Source organism: Poecilia formosa, unplaced genomic scaffold (assembly GCF_000485575.1).
Source record: "Poecilia formosa unplaced genomic scaffold, Poecilia_formosa-5.1.2 Scaffold292, whole genome shotgun sequence".
NCBI lineage: Eukaryota > Metazoa > Chordata > Actinopteri > Cyprinodontiformes > Poeciliidae > Poecilia > Poecilia formosa.
The window spans coordinates 725,231-742,979 of NW_006800231.1; the positions used below are offsets into that span (position 1 = coordinate 725,231).

The 17,749-nt window shown below is 39.0% G+C and overlaps 1 protein-coding gene across 1 annotated transcript in view; it reads left to right on the top strand.

The window, feature by feature from the left end:
• Nucleotides 1–17,749, top strand: part of sbf1 (SET binding factor 1) — a 65,714-nt gene that overhangs the window by 10,372 nt on the left and 37,593 nt on the right. Inside the window, exons 2-3 of the mRNA XM_007572029.2 lie at nt 13,924–14,009; nt 14,973–15,135. Of these exons, the coding sequence (XP_007572091.1) occupies nt 13,924–14,009; nt 14,973–15,135 (249 nt within the window). The remainder of the gene's footprint in view (nt 1–13,923; nt 14,010–14,972; nt 15,136–17,749) is intronic.

Sequence of the window (17,749 nt, forward strand, 5' to 3'; positions counted from 1 at the left end):
AAAAAAAAAAAAGTGCAAATAATGTTTATAGTTAGGTTGTTTTGTTACCATAGCTACATTCTGATGATTCGAGTTTAATCCTTTGTGTTTGAACTCAGTCTGTTCATCTCAGCAAATTAAAATGATCAGTGATTGCATTTAAGCTCTAGAAAACAACTCGCCTACCTCTTCCAGATCCCATTAAATCTACACTGAAATGCTGTTGGTGATCCTGATATTCCAAGCAGGAAGAGGGGCCCCTAAATCAAATTCTGCTCAAGGCTTCATAAAACATTGGGCCGGCCCTGCTTGATGAGCTAGAGTTGCTACATTCACCATTGAGAGACAAACATAGTTTTAACTTATCTGGCACCACTAAGGCCCACCAGGCTTATGGGACACTGGAGGAAACCCTGCATAAGCAACAATATATGCCCTGACAGCCTTCTTTAAATTGAACAAAAATCCCAGAAGATGGGATCATGTGAAAATGGATAAGTTCAGTACGCTTTATGTAGCGAAGACAAACAAATCGATTTATACACAAATGGAATCAATTCAAACCAACATGCACATTCTTGGCTTAAAACAGAGAAATCAAGCTTGGTTTCTTCCATCAGTGTGTTCAAGTAGTTTTCTATGTGAGCCAGTCCAGCCAATTGCATTGAGTCATTGACTTTGCAGTGGTCTTTACCAGCATGCGTGTGGCGATGGTAGAAAGCAGTGACCCTCCAGCTGAACCTGACTCAGCTGGCTGCAGTCTGAGAGTATGGAGCAGAGACACAAAAGGAACACATAGAAGCTTTTTTAAAGGCTTTGTATGTAAGAAGATAATTTCTCTATATAGATGTAGATATAGATTAGTCTGATATAATGACTCTGAAAGCAGACTTTGAAAAACATGAATCTGGACATCAATCAGCCCTGCAGTTATTTCTCAGGCTGTCCCACTAACTGATTGCTCTGCCAGGCCTGCAGCATTTACAGAGCTTCCTATATGATGAACATTGTATCGAGAATGTTGCCACAGGTTTTGCTCTTGTTGCTTTATTTTGTACTTTGGTTCTAAAAGATGAAATCATAGGAAGTTACAGATAAATATCCTCCAGATTAATAGAGGAAATAGGAAGCTCTTTGCCTGAAGCCATGGCCACTGGGGTAATGGCGTGTGTGTGTGTGTGTGCGCGTGCGTGCGCGCGCGCGCTGAAAGTGGCCAGCTACTTCCTCCTCCTCTTCAGAGCAGGGCTGCAGCTATTCAGGCCCTCCAGAAATAATTCTCACAGTGAAGCTTTGATGGGGACAGAGTGGTGCTGGGCCACAGCCATGGTTGTGCTGCACAGATGTCGGCTGGCAGGAGCTCTTCTCAGATGGGCTGCCTGCTTGGGCATTGCTGGCAGCTTGACACACACTCTTGAGTATTTACTGCTTTACCTTGGTAACCTTTATTTACCTCACACACAGACTAGGAAATGCAGCCATTTTCCTTTTTCATTTCCTCGAAAAGGAAAACATGTTCTCATTTGATTTTTGAGATTAGTAGAAAACTATTTCTAAAGAAGCAAAAAAGGGAATTAAAATAATTGTCATTTTTAACAATGCAGCTTTAATCTTAGGGTGTGTGTTGACCAGCCATGTACTATAGTGTGTGTTGTAACGAGGGAGATGAAGCCCACAGCGCCACCCTCACACCCTCATTCCTTCACACACATGCAGAGGAGAGGGCGTCTGTTGGCTGCAGGATGGACACACACACACACACACACTGAGTCCTTCACACAACATCTGCATTTATACCAAGATCAGGCAGCCTGTTCACTGAATCAGTTCATTTCCCTGGTTCTTATTCAGGAGTAAAAGGGGCTTCAATGCCAGGCCTGTCACTGTTATGAACTTTGCTGGATGATAAATTGTCCCAGAAATTATTGTGATGAAGTATAATATTATTGTTTTGAGGCCATTTTCATGGAACCTCATGTGACTCCAGAGGGACACGCCTCATTAACAATTATCATATAACTGATGAATTATACAAGTACTTACTCTCAAAGATCAATAAACTTTCAGTTCTAAAGAACAATTGATACCAGAACTGGAAGACATTTTAAATATGCAAAATAAAAATACAACAAAACAAATCAAACACTTTAAATAAAAATAAACTGGATTATGAAGCCTTTGGCAGCAAAATTGCCCTTCATTATTCTCAGACAGATAAGAAAGGCAAAACTGCCATTTAGGACTTTTGTGATTATTGAGCTCATTTTAATTCGTCATGTGATTTATTGCTTATTGCAGCAGGCTTATGAAGCACAAGCACTCTGCCCGTTTCAGTTTCATTTGTAAAAAAATTTGAAGTGTGCTTTTTTTTCTACTTTGCAATTACAAAATCTTCCTTGTGCTGCTGCTTGTTCTGGTGTTTGTGGTTGTTGGTTAAGAGAAAATTAAATGGTTCAAAAGTGTGAATGTGAATACTTTTACAAAACACTTGTGTGCAAATTTATTCTGTGCTGTAGGTACAACAGAAAGCTTCAGAATAAAAGTAAAATTCCATTTTGATTAGCTTTTTGATTAGCTTGAGAGGATATTTTAAAAAAACACTTAAGTTTATGTATTTGTTGGTAATGAACCACTTTAGAAGATGAGCCTGAATCAGAACATCACACTTCAACTTTCCAACACCAACACCTTCATCTTGATAAACTCCACCAAAGCCAAGCATTGATTTGAAGGTTAGATTAAAATCAACAAGTGTTGACCGGTGGTGATTTTTAAAGATTAAGAAGGATTTAAATATGGCAGCAGCTAGAAGAACATACTCTTACTGTGCTTTGATAGTGATGGTGGAATTCAGGGAATTTAGCTGCTCTCCTCCCAGGACAAAGACTTATCAGTGGGTCTCACACTCAGCGTGGTGGAGCTCAAAGGAAGCAATCATTCAGATCCAGAGGGTGATTCCAGCGCCTCAGGACAACTTTTCATGTGTTCATTTGTTAGGAGGAGGGATTCATAGGCTGATGCTTAAATCTGTTAAGTGAAAAAACAGATGCACATTTAATGGTAGATAAATATTACAACAGTTTTTTTTTTGTTAACTAGTATGGCTGTAGGGAGCCGTAGTATGAGAAACACAAAGCTGCTGCCAAGAGCCACAAATGTTGCAGTTTTTGCTCTGCTTGATTGTAATGCAGCAGGATGTCATTAAAAATGTCTAAAGTCTTAAATTCGACTTGCTGAAACCTGGAGATGTCCTGAGTATTTCTACTTGTTTGCTCAGTCATTTCCCATTCAACCTTTTCTGTGGAACCCATAGTAGTTTTGTATATTTACAATTTTTAGTACGTTGGCTGAATGTGAGAGGATGCAGAGGTACTGAGACTGTTCAAGCATATTTATATAAATTTGGAGGATGCAAGGTTGTTCACAAATATGTAGGCATGAAGAATTATGTATTTCTATTGTATCTTGATTTTTAAATTGTATGTAATTTAGGCACATAAGATGTGGTACTAGGACTGGAGTTGTGAACTATCTGTAGCTGTGTACTGTTGCTTGTTTTGTTGTATGTTAGTGTGCATTGTCCCTGTCAAATAAACTAAAAAATTAAAATGAAATGGATATTTGCATAAGAAAGAAGATTATCAAAGCACCGAAAGGCTGTGTGACTTTGATTTTGCGTTTAGGTTTGTGTATCAGAGAAGTAGAGTGCCTCCTTTAACCTGACGTGTAGCCTGTGGCTGCTTTCATATGCAGGTGCATATGCACTGCTTTATGCCATGTTTCCTGCTCGTCTCCCTTCCCCCATTTCTGTCAATATATGAGACAATGTGGTTTGTTGCTGGTTACTCGGGTAACAATACATTTTCTGTGCATGTATGTTTTTAATTAGTTTGTTTTAACTTTTAAAGGACAGAGTTCAATTTTAGCTTTCAGGTTTAGAAATGTTTGGTTCAGAGATTAGCTGGATGGGCCCAGTAGAGTCAAAGATGCCACTGAATGCTTTATGCAGGGTTTATGGTTCCCAGTATTTTGAGCTAGTTCACAAATGTTGATATGCTGATGGATGGATTGGCAGAGGTGGAGGTGGAGGAGTCCCAGAAGGATGATGACAAGCAAATTAAGGTCATGTATCAATGGAATGGCATCCTGTGGTCTGATGAGACCAAGACAGATTTGTTTGTTCCAGATGGTGTCAACAGTGGGTGATGATAACTAGGTGAAGAGTACAAAGGCATGTGTTACTTTTCTGTAGTCAAGCATGGTGGTGAATGTGTCATGTTTGGGGCTGATTGAGTGCTTTCATCTCTAAGTCTACCATCACATTAGTTACAAAGCAGCTTTAGTATACCAGAGTCAATGTTTGTGTGTAGCATCACAAAGCTCTGAGCTCAGTTTCATAGAAATGTTGTGGCTGAGCTGAAGGTCCAGTCAGAAGAAATAGGCCAGACTTCCAGCAAACTGTTGTGGGAAGCTTGTGGCAAATAGAAATAATTTAGTTAATTCTAGCTGATCTAAAAAGTGAAAAGCCTAGTCAAATTTAATATCAGGAAGTGAGGGAGGAAATGGTTACGTGTTGCCAAGGGGCTGCAGATGCGAATTAGCTTATGCTATAATCTGGTACAGTGCATCAGATGGTGACATTTATGTTTTGTCCTTTTCTAAATCAAGTTTATTTGTTATTACATACGGTAAATAGTCATTGACGAATGTGGTGACCTGTTAGATTTAGAATAAAAAGCAAATAGAATGTATTGTGTGGGCTTTCATAGGTCTGCCTTTTGTTTATTAGTTTTTGGCTCAGACAACATCTTACTGTGAAACTTTAAGGCCTTTCCTACTTTAAAGAAGTTTGAAAAGCTAAATTGTGTCCAGTCAAGCGGTGCTGGCCATTTTCTCTCTTTTCATTTTGTTTCTGGCTCTGCATGGTAGAGTATTAAGGGGGAGGGGAGCTGCAGCAGCTTTGGAGGAAGGATGTGAGTTTGCTGAAGAACTTTTGCTAAAAGAAAATGCCCCCGCCCTCCAACACCCACCCTCCTTTCACCATTGTGTCCAAGGCTATGGGGCTAGTCAGATGAAGCTGATTCCTAAATGGTAGATTAGCTTGAAGAGTTGGGTTTGAACATGAACTAATTCATTAAAAATGGTGTTTATGAAGATCTAATCAGTTTCAATTCAGCTTGTAATGCTCCATTATTGGTCTTAATAATTCTGTAATGAAGGTATTATGTCACCCATCTTCCATTCTGCTGAATTAACCTTGCCTCAGTTCATCCTTAATACTTCATTTGTAGTTTTCTGCAGTATCAAACTTTTGACATTTCCCACTGTCTAAACTGAGCTGTTTTGTCCCAACTTCTTTGGTTGCTGTGGAAACGCCATGATGTCGTGTCATTGTGGTTTGAAAGCCTATGAACGAGAAGCTGCGGTCTGGTTCAGCAAAAGAGCATGATACACAGAGATAAAGTGACTCTGGTGCATGCTTCCTTCACCTTTATGCACAGTGGTCACATGACATCCAGAGTCACTATCAGAGCAGGCTAACCTCAGGCCTTTATTTGGCCCTTAGGAAGACACACTAGTTAATTTGCTCCAACAATCTGTAATTGCTACTTTTAATTTGATAATTTGATTCATCAAAATAAGATAACACTTAGTAAAATGTTCTTATACTTTATGGTAGTGAATCTTTGGTTCAGCATGTAGTTATATTATTTTATCATTTATAAATGCTTTTCTTTACTGTGCTTCCATTTGTCTGTCAATTTGCTTTTGATGCAAATCATTTTTTAGAACTGAAGAACAAACAGGATCATTTTATGCTATGCTACTTTTGTTTCAAAACTGACATTGATCAGTAAGTGATATGAACTTTACGTATTATGAGATTTTATGGTACTGCTGTGATCATGTAAGAACTATTTATTACTACTTTCTTTAGTGGTATGGCTGCGACTGCAATCACAGCAACAGAAACACAAATACTTCTTACAAAGACAATTGTAATACTTATTTACCATACCAGTCACATTTCTGTCAAGTTTATTTAGAATGCAGTCTAATTGTTAAATAGAAATAGACTGCTTTTAATCATATTTTCAAAAGGTGTTGATATTTATTAAACCTGTCATTGAATAAACGGTGTATAAAATAGTAAACCTAACAATCCCAACAATACAGACAGGTGTGGTGGTTAAACGTTCACTGAAATTTATCGTGACAACGATAAATCAAAATTCTTGTGATAAATTTATCACAATAAATGATTTGATAAATTAATATGGATTTTTGCAATGTAAACAATGATATAGTCCAAATAGATGTACAATTTCTTATTCACATAATTTTGTTGAATATTTTCTTTAATGATTAACAGCAGCAGTAGGGAAGCTAATATCTTCACTAGTTGCCGACTGATTATCATTTCAAAGTGATGCAAAGAAAGAAAAGGTTTTACTCTGGCTAATTGTCTCAGAAAAAAAAAATCTGGATTTGACAACTTAGCTAAGCTTTGTGTCCAGTGTAAGGCTGAAGTCCAGCCTTACACCAACAGATTTAGTGAGGACAGGTCAACATGAGGTTCTGAAATATTGCTAGGCCCAAACAGCACAACTTCGGCCTTTTTGTCATTATTTATCAGTTTATTCATACCAAAACATATCAGAGCGTTGCAGGGTTACAGTGGAGTTCTGCGTGATTGAACTGGGAAACGGATCTCGATGACACACAAACAGACAGAACAGCACCTTTGGACAGTCCATGAAGCTAATTGTTAAATGGATAGCTTTAGCTTATGTTGTCTAGGAGGCTGTTAATACAGGAGCTACTCTGACCTTTTTATAGTTGTTCTCAAAAATTAGTGTCATAGCTTTAGCTTGTAGAATTAGCGCTGGCATTTCCTTTACTCCTGTCTGTCTGCCTCACAGGCAGTCTGCTCTCTGAACAGCACTGCTGTGTTTTCCCTGTCGGCTAAATAGAGTCGCGGTCACACTCGTTTCCTGCTGGATGTACTGGACAGGTTAAATGTCAAAATTTCTTGAAAGGAGGGGAGGCGCTGAGTGTCTTTGTTGATGCTGGAAGAAATGTGACAATTCCAGCAAATATGAATAGGTCCATTTATAACAATTTTGACATGAATTAGTGTTTTGAATAAATAATTTTTCTAGTATTGGTTGTATACTAGCAATGGTGGATATATTATCACTGGGTTGTTGATTCAAGCCCTTTTCTGTCTCCGTCGTCGTGGTAACACGTGGTAACAGGGTGAGTCAAGAGACTCACCCTGCCTGGTGGTGCTGGTCAGAGGGCCTGGTAGCACTGCTGCATGGTAGACCCAGGGCAGCTGTGGCTACTATCCAGCAGCTCAACTAAGTCAGGAGTATATCTAACAAAGAACTTAGAGAAAGTGGTAAAAATCAACTCAGTTTAGGGTTCAAGGACTTTTAACAAGAAACTTTGGTCAGATCTGTACAAGATGTTTGTTGTAGATTTCAGGCCTGAATATTGAAACTTGTGGGAATGCAGTCATTGTGTTTGCTGCTGTTATGCAACTCCTCAGCCTCATAACTGCATGTTATATCCATGCAAGGACACTCGACTCTTTTCACATTCCTCTCACATTACACAAACTGTCAGTGAGTGCTGACTCTGAAACTCTAATCGCTCATCATGAGCAGTTCTACACACAGTCAGGTGCTGTTTGAAAACCTGCAGCTATCTCTGCAGGTTTGTGGTGCTGATAATAAATCAGAATGTGAAAAATGTCTTAACTTGTATCTTTCTATGTCTTTACGTCCTTGTCAGTTGTTATGCTGCTCCTTGTTTCAACATGCCCCTCACCAAACAAGCTGGGGCCAAATTCACCCATCAGCAGCATTAACGTTTACAAATTCGCATTCAAAAATACTTTATTGGTCCCAAAGGGAATTAAAAGCTGTGTAACTAATATTATTCAAGGTTCTTGAAAGAATTGTAGATGTTGATGACTGTGGACAGGAAATATCTCCTGCAGTGGTCTGTGTTACAGCGAATCTGAAGAAGTCTGACTGTAGAGGCTATTGTTGTCATGAAGAGGATGCACAGGGTTGTTCATAATTTTCCAGATTTTCTGAAGATTTTCTTCTTTTCACCATCATCTCCAGATCCTCCAGATCAGGTTTTGAGTTTGGGTCACAGATATGAGCTAAACAAGCTGGTTTTGGTAAACGTATGTTAAGAGAACACAAACATGAAACCTATCTTAAGTTTGCTACTTTGTGTATGAATAAATTTGCCTCTCTTTGAACCCTGGTGTGTTCAGGAGTGCTGACTCATTTGTTTCTTTTAAATGCAGCTTTGTTCCAGCTAATGATTATGTTATAGATTGAGTGAGCTAACTTTAGAAGTCCTAAATGCAGAAAAGGTCCGGTCAGATCAGAGCCTTACTGTTAATCAATGATTTGAAATCACATATTTATATAGAATGTGTGCACAGGTCTTTTATGCATATTTTCCAGATTGATACAAATTCTGGCAGGTTTTGAGCCTGTCATTTATTGCTTATTTGTGTAGTGAGGAGGGGTGTAAGGAGACCAACGCCTGACTTCATGGTGTGCATGTTCACTTGGTAGCTTCATTTCCTCTGGCAAAATAGATAAAGAAATATTTAACTGAAGAAACGTGTTGATGGTTAAAAACAGCTTCAAACTGACAGCCAAAGATTTGAGAAGAATCATCCATGAACCTCCTGCCATGTTTCAGGACCGCCTCAATGTTCAGGGCTCAGAAACCCAACCATCAATGATTTTTTTCTTGTTTTTTTTTTTGTTTTTTTTTTCTTATGGGCTGATGCAATGAGAGAAATTCTTGACGGACCAGTTGGATCTGTTTCTGAATCAGTGATGTGCAAAGAGCTTCAGGAGTTGTTTCATATGATAATAACCTTTGATTGGAGCTAACTGTCTACATGGCCTCTTTAGAGAACTGGATTTGAGGGCTGCAGCAATATCCACAGCAACAGCACACAAACCACTGAAATGTTTAGCTTTTAGCAGCAAGCGGTTAAAACGTGTTTCCTTCTGTACTTATAGGTGAAATAATTTTGGAAAAAATTGCATTAATACATTTTTGATGAGAGATAAAATCCTCTACTTACCCATCTATGCAGGAGTGAGTTGAGTGATTATTCATATTTTTATATACGACACATTAAAAATTCTATTTAATTGTATTAATGTGTCACTCCTGGTAGCAGCATGTTGGAACAGCTCTGCTACGTCAGTTCTGATTGGTTCTTTCTCTAGACATCTGTTTAAAATTTTATTGGTTGGTTCACTGCATGGTTAGGCAATTGTTCCCTCAGGTTTGGATGCTGATGCTTTATATCATCAGCATCAGCATGAACTGGTAAATCAGCCCAGATTTGCATCAGTTTGGGAGATTGATGATTGGCTGATACACATGAAGCTGATCTTTATCCACCTCAGCAAAGGTCTAAAAATCAGCCGCCGTCTCCTTTGCTGTCTTGTGGAGAGGTTTAATGGACAGACCCGCCCCAGGTCACGTCTGCATGTTCTGTGATAACAATAGTCACCCCACTGCTGCCAATTCACTGACTTTCTTGCTATGTTTAGCAACATTGAGACAAAAACAATCAGTGTTGGCCAGAATCAAAATTGGAAGGTCAGGCTTTTTTAAAGATCGCCAATCTTCCAGAAAGCTCCAATCAGTGCACCCCTAATTGAAACCATCCATTCCATCGATCACAGTGATGCGTCTCTGCTCTGCTTTCTAACCAAACAGACAGATTTAAAGAGGAGCAGCAAACGCAAATGAGGTGGATTAGCAGTTCTTGCCAAGAACTGATGGAATCATCCAGGATATGTGATTGTGAAGTAACGCCTCTGCTGCCTGGATTCTGAGCGGTCAGCCTCAGCTAACAGCTAACTGACTGCTACCTGCTGCCCTGCTGTGCAACTCTTTGAAAGTACATGGATGATATGAGTTATGACATTTCATTTCTCTTCAGAATTAAATTAGATTGAGTTCAACTAACATTTTTCCAATTGTAATAAATTTTGGTTTGTAAATGAATCAATAAATAGACATAATTTGGATTATAAAGTTATGCAGTAATTCCTGTCCCAGTAGTAGAAACTGCCATGTTGTGTCTGTTCATTCACCCGTACAGATCCGGAAGCAGTTACATTCAAAATGTCACACACTGTCCTTATTCATGCTTTTTGCATCTTGAAGCAGAATGGTAATCAAGCCTCTTTGTGGAAAAGGGACTTCTTTGGTCAGATGTTATTTCCCATAAGCCAGTCCAGAATGTGGAGGGAGCTGGGCTCAGACATAGAGAGAGACACTATGGCTTCACTTGTTTCTGCAGCCTGCTATTCATTTCTCCCTCCACTCCAGCTTCAACCGATGGACTGAGGCCCTAAACCAAACCCCTACATGTCTCATTTTGTCCCCCTTTTTTTTTTTTTTTTTACTGTGACACTTGTCCACAGTTACATTCTTCTGTCTCTCACTGATATATATATTCTGCATTATAAGTTGATAATACTGACAAACGTTATAACAATGAATACAACAAAGACGGAGTGAAATCAAAAGAAAGACAAAAGCAAAATAGAAAACACACAATTAAGTCCCTTTTGAGGTAAGATGGTCCACACATTCTTAAGCACAATGGTATTTTATGCCAGTCCCAGAGTTCACAGAGTGCAAAAGGGCAAGTCTCCAAGTATGTCGCTGAATTAATAAGGGCATGACTGGGCTATATTAGAAACTATTTTTTAAAGCCATAAAGAGTATGTGATTTCATTTTGTCCCATTTTTATTAACTGAAGTCAAATATGCATAAGCTGGTAATTCTACATGCCCTGCGACAGACTGGTGACCTGTCCAGGGTGAACCCGCCTCTTGCCCGAAACGTTAGATGGAGATGGGCACCAGCAGCCCTCCTAACCCCACTAGGGACAAGGGTGTACAGAAAATGGATTGATAGATGGATGGATGGATGGTAATTCTACACACAAATAAAAATTCACGGCTTTTATGTTGGGAACAAAATGCTACTATTGTGAAGATGACTGCTGGTGTTTCTGTTTGCCTAGCTGCCTTAGCTCCTGTGTGTGTGAGAGATTGTGCCGACTCATGTTAATAACAGACTAAAACAGCTGGCTAAGAATACATTGACTTCTAAGTGTTATACAAAGTATTTTACAAAAGTTTACATATGTAAACTTTAAGTGTCATCACATTATTAGTGTAATAGTGTACATTATTAGAGTACACAATAATGTGATGTGCACTAATGTGCATGATTGCACCAAAATACATTAAAGATCTGCTGTTGTTGGATCAACCTTCCAGACCTCTCAGTCTTCTTGTGAACATGGAGAAGCAGCATTCAGCCTCTATGCACCACAAATCTGGAACAAACTTCCAGAAAACTGCAAAACAGCCGAAACACTGAACTCCTTTAAATCAAGGCTAAAGCCAACCTGTTCAAAGTTGCTTTATAAGAGCTGGACATTGATTTATTCTAGTCTGGATTTCAACTTTTTATTTCTTCTGTAATGTTTTTTGTTTATATTTCTGTCATGTAAAGCACAATGAACTGCCTTTTTGCTGTAAAGTAATACTTTATTAAACTGGACACCAGTACACCTTTGGTAAGGATTGGAATGTTTAATTATTGATTGGTCCGTTGTAAAATGTCCTGATCTCTTTTATCTCTGGCACAGAAAATTATCTATGTTGTTCCGAAGTGGTAAAATATGCAACAGCCACTCATTGTTTGCAATTTTGCAATCACAAAGCGTTGCTTGGATACAATATGTGGTTGGATATTATATTTCAGGTGTCATTCTTTCAGTTTTTGAATGCCAGTCATAGATTTGACCAGTCAGATGGTTTTTAAGCTGCCCTTGATGAACACTATATGTATATTATTATTGTCTGAGAAGCTAAAATAATAATAAAAAGAAAGAAAATGTCAGTAAAGCCACCAGAGTGAAAAACTCCAGCAAATAAAAAGCTCATCTTTTTTCCCTAGCTGTTTCAGCCACTGGCCTACTTTCAGTGTTTTTGTGTATTGTGTGTTGAATTTTACTGCACAATGTTTCTTTTAGGTATTATTTGGTTGATTTTTTTATGGTGTGTAAAAACTGGTGTTAATCTTCTTTTAGCATGGATTAGCACTTGGTTTTGTGCTCCTTTGTTTCTGTCTGCGTTTCCTTTTGTATTTGGAAGTAGAGTGTATTCTCTGTGCAGATGAATGGTTCCTTTAAGCGACCAGCAGGGCTACAGTCGGAACCCAGCTGAAAGACTGGCTTGTGTTGGTTACAAAAGTTTCTCTTTGTTATATTATTGTGCCTCTGTGACCAGCCAAGCTCACACCAACAGCAGAAAAGACCCCATTAATCAGCAGGAAGCAATAGTTTAGCCCATCTCCCTGATTAAACTGCTATACGTGGATGATTCTGATAATATCGGCCTATTTCCAAAAAATAAATCAAAAATTATTTTTAATTCCGGAGGGTTTTTGGCCTTCCCGTTCTTGGGGGAAGACTGCTTTCTTTCCACTCACCAACACTCTCCACAAGGAGAGTAAGCCATAAAAGGTCATTGGTAAGTTGATATAGTGTCAACGCATGTTAATGGAGAGTTGAGTGGAAGAATGATTGTTGCTTATTCAAAATTGTGGGGGAGATTCACAAGGCATGGACTGGCTCAGTCCCTATTAGAGTTGCAATATGTACTGAAGCACAATCGTCATGGCAGTTTCTGTGAACATGGATCATATTTGTTAGGATACTGTATATTATACGTGTAAGTATGTATTAAAGGTATTCCAGCAGTCTGTAGTTCCCTGGTATCTGTTTTCAGGGACACACTGAAGCTCACACACTGATAGAGACCTGGTGTAACGGTAGAGAAAGAAAAGAGTCTAAAATTATTGATGATAATCAATGTCATAAGTGTAAAACATTATTTTCCTGATGTCATGTGGCCGTTGTCCTTGTACAAAAAGAAAAGTGAAGGCTTTGTTTAGAATATTTAATTCAATTTAGTTTTGTAGAACCGATTAAAACCACATTTATTCTCAAGGCTATCTGCATGACAAACTGGTCAAATTAATATCCAATTCCTCATCAAATGCAGATATAATCCATCCCATTTTTACACCATCTGTTGGTCTGAGAAGCAACATCTTGAAAACATATTATGATCAAAATGTGCTGAGTAATTATTTGCTTCCTGGAAATGGAAATCTAACTAAGTCAAAAGTCCATTTAAAAAAACATTTATATAGATTTTTAAGCACACTTTGATCATTCTGAACTTTCCACTATATACTTGGATTTAGCACTGCCTGGTGGTTGGGGAGCTCGGCAGTCAGACATCCAGCGGCCCGCTGTGTTTTTGAGCTAAAACATGTTTAAAGTTGATAGGAAATTTGAAAATATCAGTTGATAATTAAGTGTTATTGGAAGATTAAAATCTGATCACCAACTATAAAGTCTTAAAAAATGCAAACATTAAAAATAACAACAAATAAATAAGCAATGCTAAACCTGGAGGGGGAACAAGTAAAGCCTGGTGGCTCGCCACAGATTTTATACATATCTGTATGTACATTTCTATATGTATTGCAGATATATATAATTTATATGTATATAATTTATAAAATATAAATTATTCTGATTTCTAAAACCTCTGCATATTAAGCTATGATTGCCAGCAGTCTTTGTAGTTGCAGTCAGTAGTCCAGGAAACGCATGCATGCTCTCTTGGCTAGATCATGTAAATAAGTACAAACTTGTATGAGGGCTGAATGTTTTGGAATGGTCTGTAAATGATTTGTAACAGAAGCTTATTTGTAGAAACAGACATTGCAACAAACACTGCAGACGACCCAGACTAACCTCTTCCTCTGCTCCTCTGTGTCTCCTGCAGTGGAGGGTGAGGGTCAGGGTCGCATTCTCCAGCGGTTTCCTGAGAAAGACTGGGAGGACAGTCCGTTCCCACAAGGCATTGAACTGGTGAGTCTGTGCTGACTGTCATGTTCCTGTGTATGGATTTAGCCCCGTCAGACTTTCATTCTCCTCACAAGACAAAAACAGCAACTGTCTGAGGTTCAGATAGAGCTAACAGCATTCACACACAAATGAAATGTTTTTTTTTTTTTGTTTTTTTTTTGTGGTTTTACCAAAATAAAATGTTGGGATGAAATTCATAGAGGCTCTGGGTTGGTATGATGTTCGTTTCATCTCACCACACAGCAGAAAACCTGTCCAGATTAGATTTTCTGAAGGCCAAACAGACCTTCTGGATCCTCACTTCCCCCTCGAGTGTGTGTTGGACTGTCTGCCTGGAGATGATGCCACCTCCATGGCCCACATTCTGCAGGACATTCTGATTTTCATGCCCTTTTTTACCATTTGTTCAGTTAATTCAGGTGTTACTTTTGAATTTATACCACTCCCTCTGAGTTTTTCTACAGTCTTTTGTGTTCTTTTTTAATAGTAGTGTATTTTTTTGCCACTGGGACTTGAGCACATTCAGATAGGGCCACATCACACAGCTGCAACTCCTCACTGCGCTCTGTTGTTTGAGCCTCTACCTGCTGTTTTCCACCTGTTGGGTTGGCTGGAAGCATCTGTTCAAAGTTAATTAGGATGCTTTAGAACATCAGACTATTTTACATTTTTTAGAACCTTGAATTTCCCATAGTAAGAATAATTTTGGACACTGTCTTTTATATTTTGTCATTTATTTTTAAAACTTTTGTTTATGAGTGACTAAGTTGCTGATTTGTTGTCTTTGTATATAGCCTTCATTTAAATAAGTACCTTCAATATTTAACATATTCAGGGAAAATCTGATTAAATATGAAACTATGACACATCAGTTTGAAAAATTTCACTATCTTCATTGTTTATGGTAAAACCTGGTATTATCTAACCTTCCTGCTGTCATCACATCCTCTCCCTCTGCCTCTCTAGTTTTGCCAGCCCAGCGGTTGGCAGCTGGTTCCAGAGCGGCAGCCGGCCTCCTTCTTCGTTGCCGTGTTGACTGACATCAACTCGGAGCGTCACTACTGTGCCTGCTTTACTTTCTGGGAGGGCTTGGATAATCCACAGGTGAAAGGAACGCCAGCTAGACACAGTCCCTCTGAGCTGATCACACAGGAAGCTGAACACCAATAACTTCATTTCAGCTTGATGTCATGACAGCATCTGTTTCTCCTCTGTGTTCAGCTGAAGAAGATTGATGCTGGCGATGCTGACGAGGCAGATGAGGAGCCAGCTGTAGTCCAGCACGCTAAACTGTTTGCACCGAAGAGCCTGGTGGTGGTTTCTCGACTTGATTACACCGAGGCCTTCAGGGTAGGTCATCATCAGCCTTCCCAGTATATTTCTAGGTGTTGAAAAGAAAAAAAGTGACAGATTTATAGTTTTAAGTGCATCATTAGTGTGTTTGTTACATTGCCCTGCTGACCTCTAACCTCTGTGTCTGTGCCTTGATTCCATAGAACTGCCTCGGTCTGATCTACACCGTCCATGTAGACGGCCTGTCAACGCCTTTAGAAACTGTGATCGGAAACCTGCTAACCTGTGTCATCCCTGTTGCCGGAGGCTCCCAGGTATGATAACCGACCATGTTGGTTCTGCTCTGGTCAGAGCCGAGATCAGGTGTTACAACGGCTGGGTCACAGGTGTACAGGTGGTCATTAATGTGTGAGTGGGACTGTTTAGTTTAATATTCCTGAGTTTAATGAGAAACCTGTGTAGCTTTAATTACTGGTTCAGCCCAGTTCATCGCATCAGTTCTGCTGTATCCACCTAATTCCTATAAGCCATCATTATCAACTTGTGCTTCACACAGGATGAGATGGATGGAGGACTTGTAGCTGTGGTAACCCTGTAAATGGTTGGTTATATTTTACTGAAGGTCGAGGTCAACCTCATGGCTCTCCAGGCAGACATGAAGTCCAGTCCGGGGTCAACAGGAGAAACACACAGCAGGATGTTCATGTAGCTGTGAATTTGACAAATATTAAATGTAGGCGGGTAATGCTGATGGAAAACATAACTGTTACAGCGTAGTTTTATCCAGCTGTGTTTTGTGCTGCTAATTTTTCAAACCATGGCCTATTTTTGTGTGTAGCTCATTATATAAGCTGTCCACACTATTGAGTTCATCCAAGGAATCTGGGTTTTGTCTAATAATCTGTGTCACGCTTTACAATTACTCAGCTGCTGATTACTGACAAACAGCAACCAGCTGTCTGTTGGGAGAACGCAGAAAGATTTTTCTATAGGTTTTTTCAATGAACTGGAACCACAGTAAAATATGCTACGATCTACTAGAGCAAGTTATGACTGCTAGCATTTTTTCTTAGGAAGAAAACTGGACAAAATATAATATGCATTAGGAGTTCATAAGTTCAGGAATTCTGTTTGTGAACTTAAACTGCTCTATTTTTTTAATATAAAACATAATGAGAACTGCAATTAGAAAATAAATTTTTAATCAAACTTGAAAAACAAATAAGGAGCTGACTGCTGCCATCAGATCACACAGTGTTGCCATGGCACTGGAGGTTGAGGTCCAACTCATTTAGATGAGATGTTATATCCACCAACAGAACCTCAGGTTCCATGATGTCATTTCCTGTCTGGAGAAGATTCCTCCAGGTGTCTCCTCTGAGGACCTGCTCCTTTCTCAGCCTCCTCACATTAATAAGCTGAAATGACTGGGCTCATAACCGCTTGGTTCTTCAAAATGGACAAAAAGATTTTTATCTAAGCTGCTCACCATTTACTTCAAATTTACAGCTTGCTGTGTGAATTAACTTCTGAAACAAAGCGGTTAACTGAAACTTTGGCTGTTTTCAGACGTTTCATCCACACTCAGTCCTACAGCAGCACCAGGAATAAGGTGGATATAGACCTTCAAACCAAACTGCTTTCTTTCACATAGGATGTCATTAGTGTGGCATGTTGTCACGGTTTGTTTCCACTTCCTAATGATGCAAACCTCTGATGGGATGTTCTGCAGCATGTTTGTTCAAATGAATATTGTTTAAATCTTGAAGACGTATGTTGTGGGACGTCAGCATGCCATCTTGTGTTTTACTTAAAGCACATTTTGGCAGTTTTTAAATGGCATCATTCTCATTAAATGTGTTGTCTTGCTCCTGACGAATCATATCTTTGAAATTTTGGAAGAGTTTGTCTTCCACAATCAGCCATTGCCTTTTTATTTTAAATGCAAGCTATCCCAAAACCCAATTACTTCATTTTATTAGGGGTTCACAGATGGTGTAAGTTTCGTATTTTCTGTGATTCTGTGTGAACTGAAGCCTTCTACTAGAGTTCCAGATGTGCTATCCCATTGTATGTGCACCCTTCTGTACACTGGCTCCTTTGTGTTACAGATAGATGAGTCCCCAGTTTGTAGTTTAGACAAAGTTCCCCAGTCCCCGGCCTGTGACTGGCTGCTGGCCTGTCTCCAGGTAACTTTCCTGTTCTGCAAGATTCACCAATCAGCAACAAGCTTCATGTTATTGATTCTGTCAATCAACCAGATCAGTGTCTTTTTTTTCATGAATTCATTTCAAATCATGAATAACTGAGTGATTCCAAATGTTTCTGACCTGCTTATGTGTGTTTTGTATTCAGACTGCAGAATCATATCATTTCTCCAGATTTGAGTTTGTTGCTGTTTTTTTATTTAATAATTTTGATTTTCTTCAGGTATTAAGAACCACACCCAC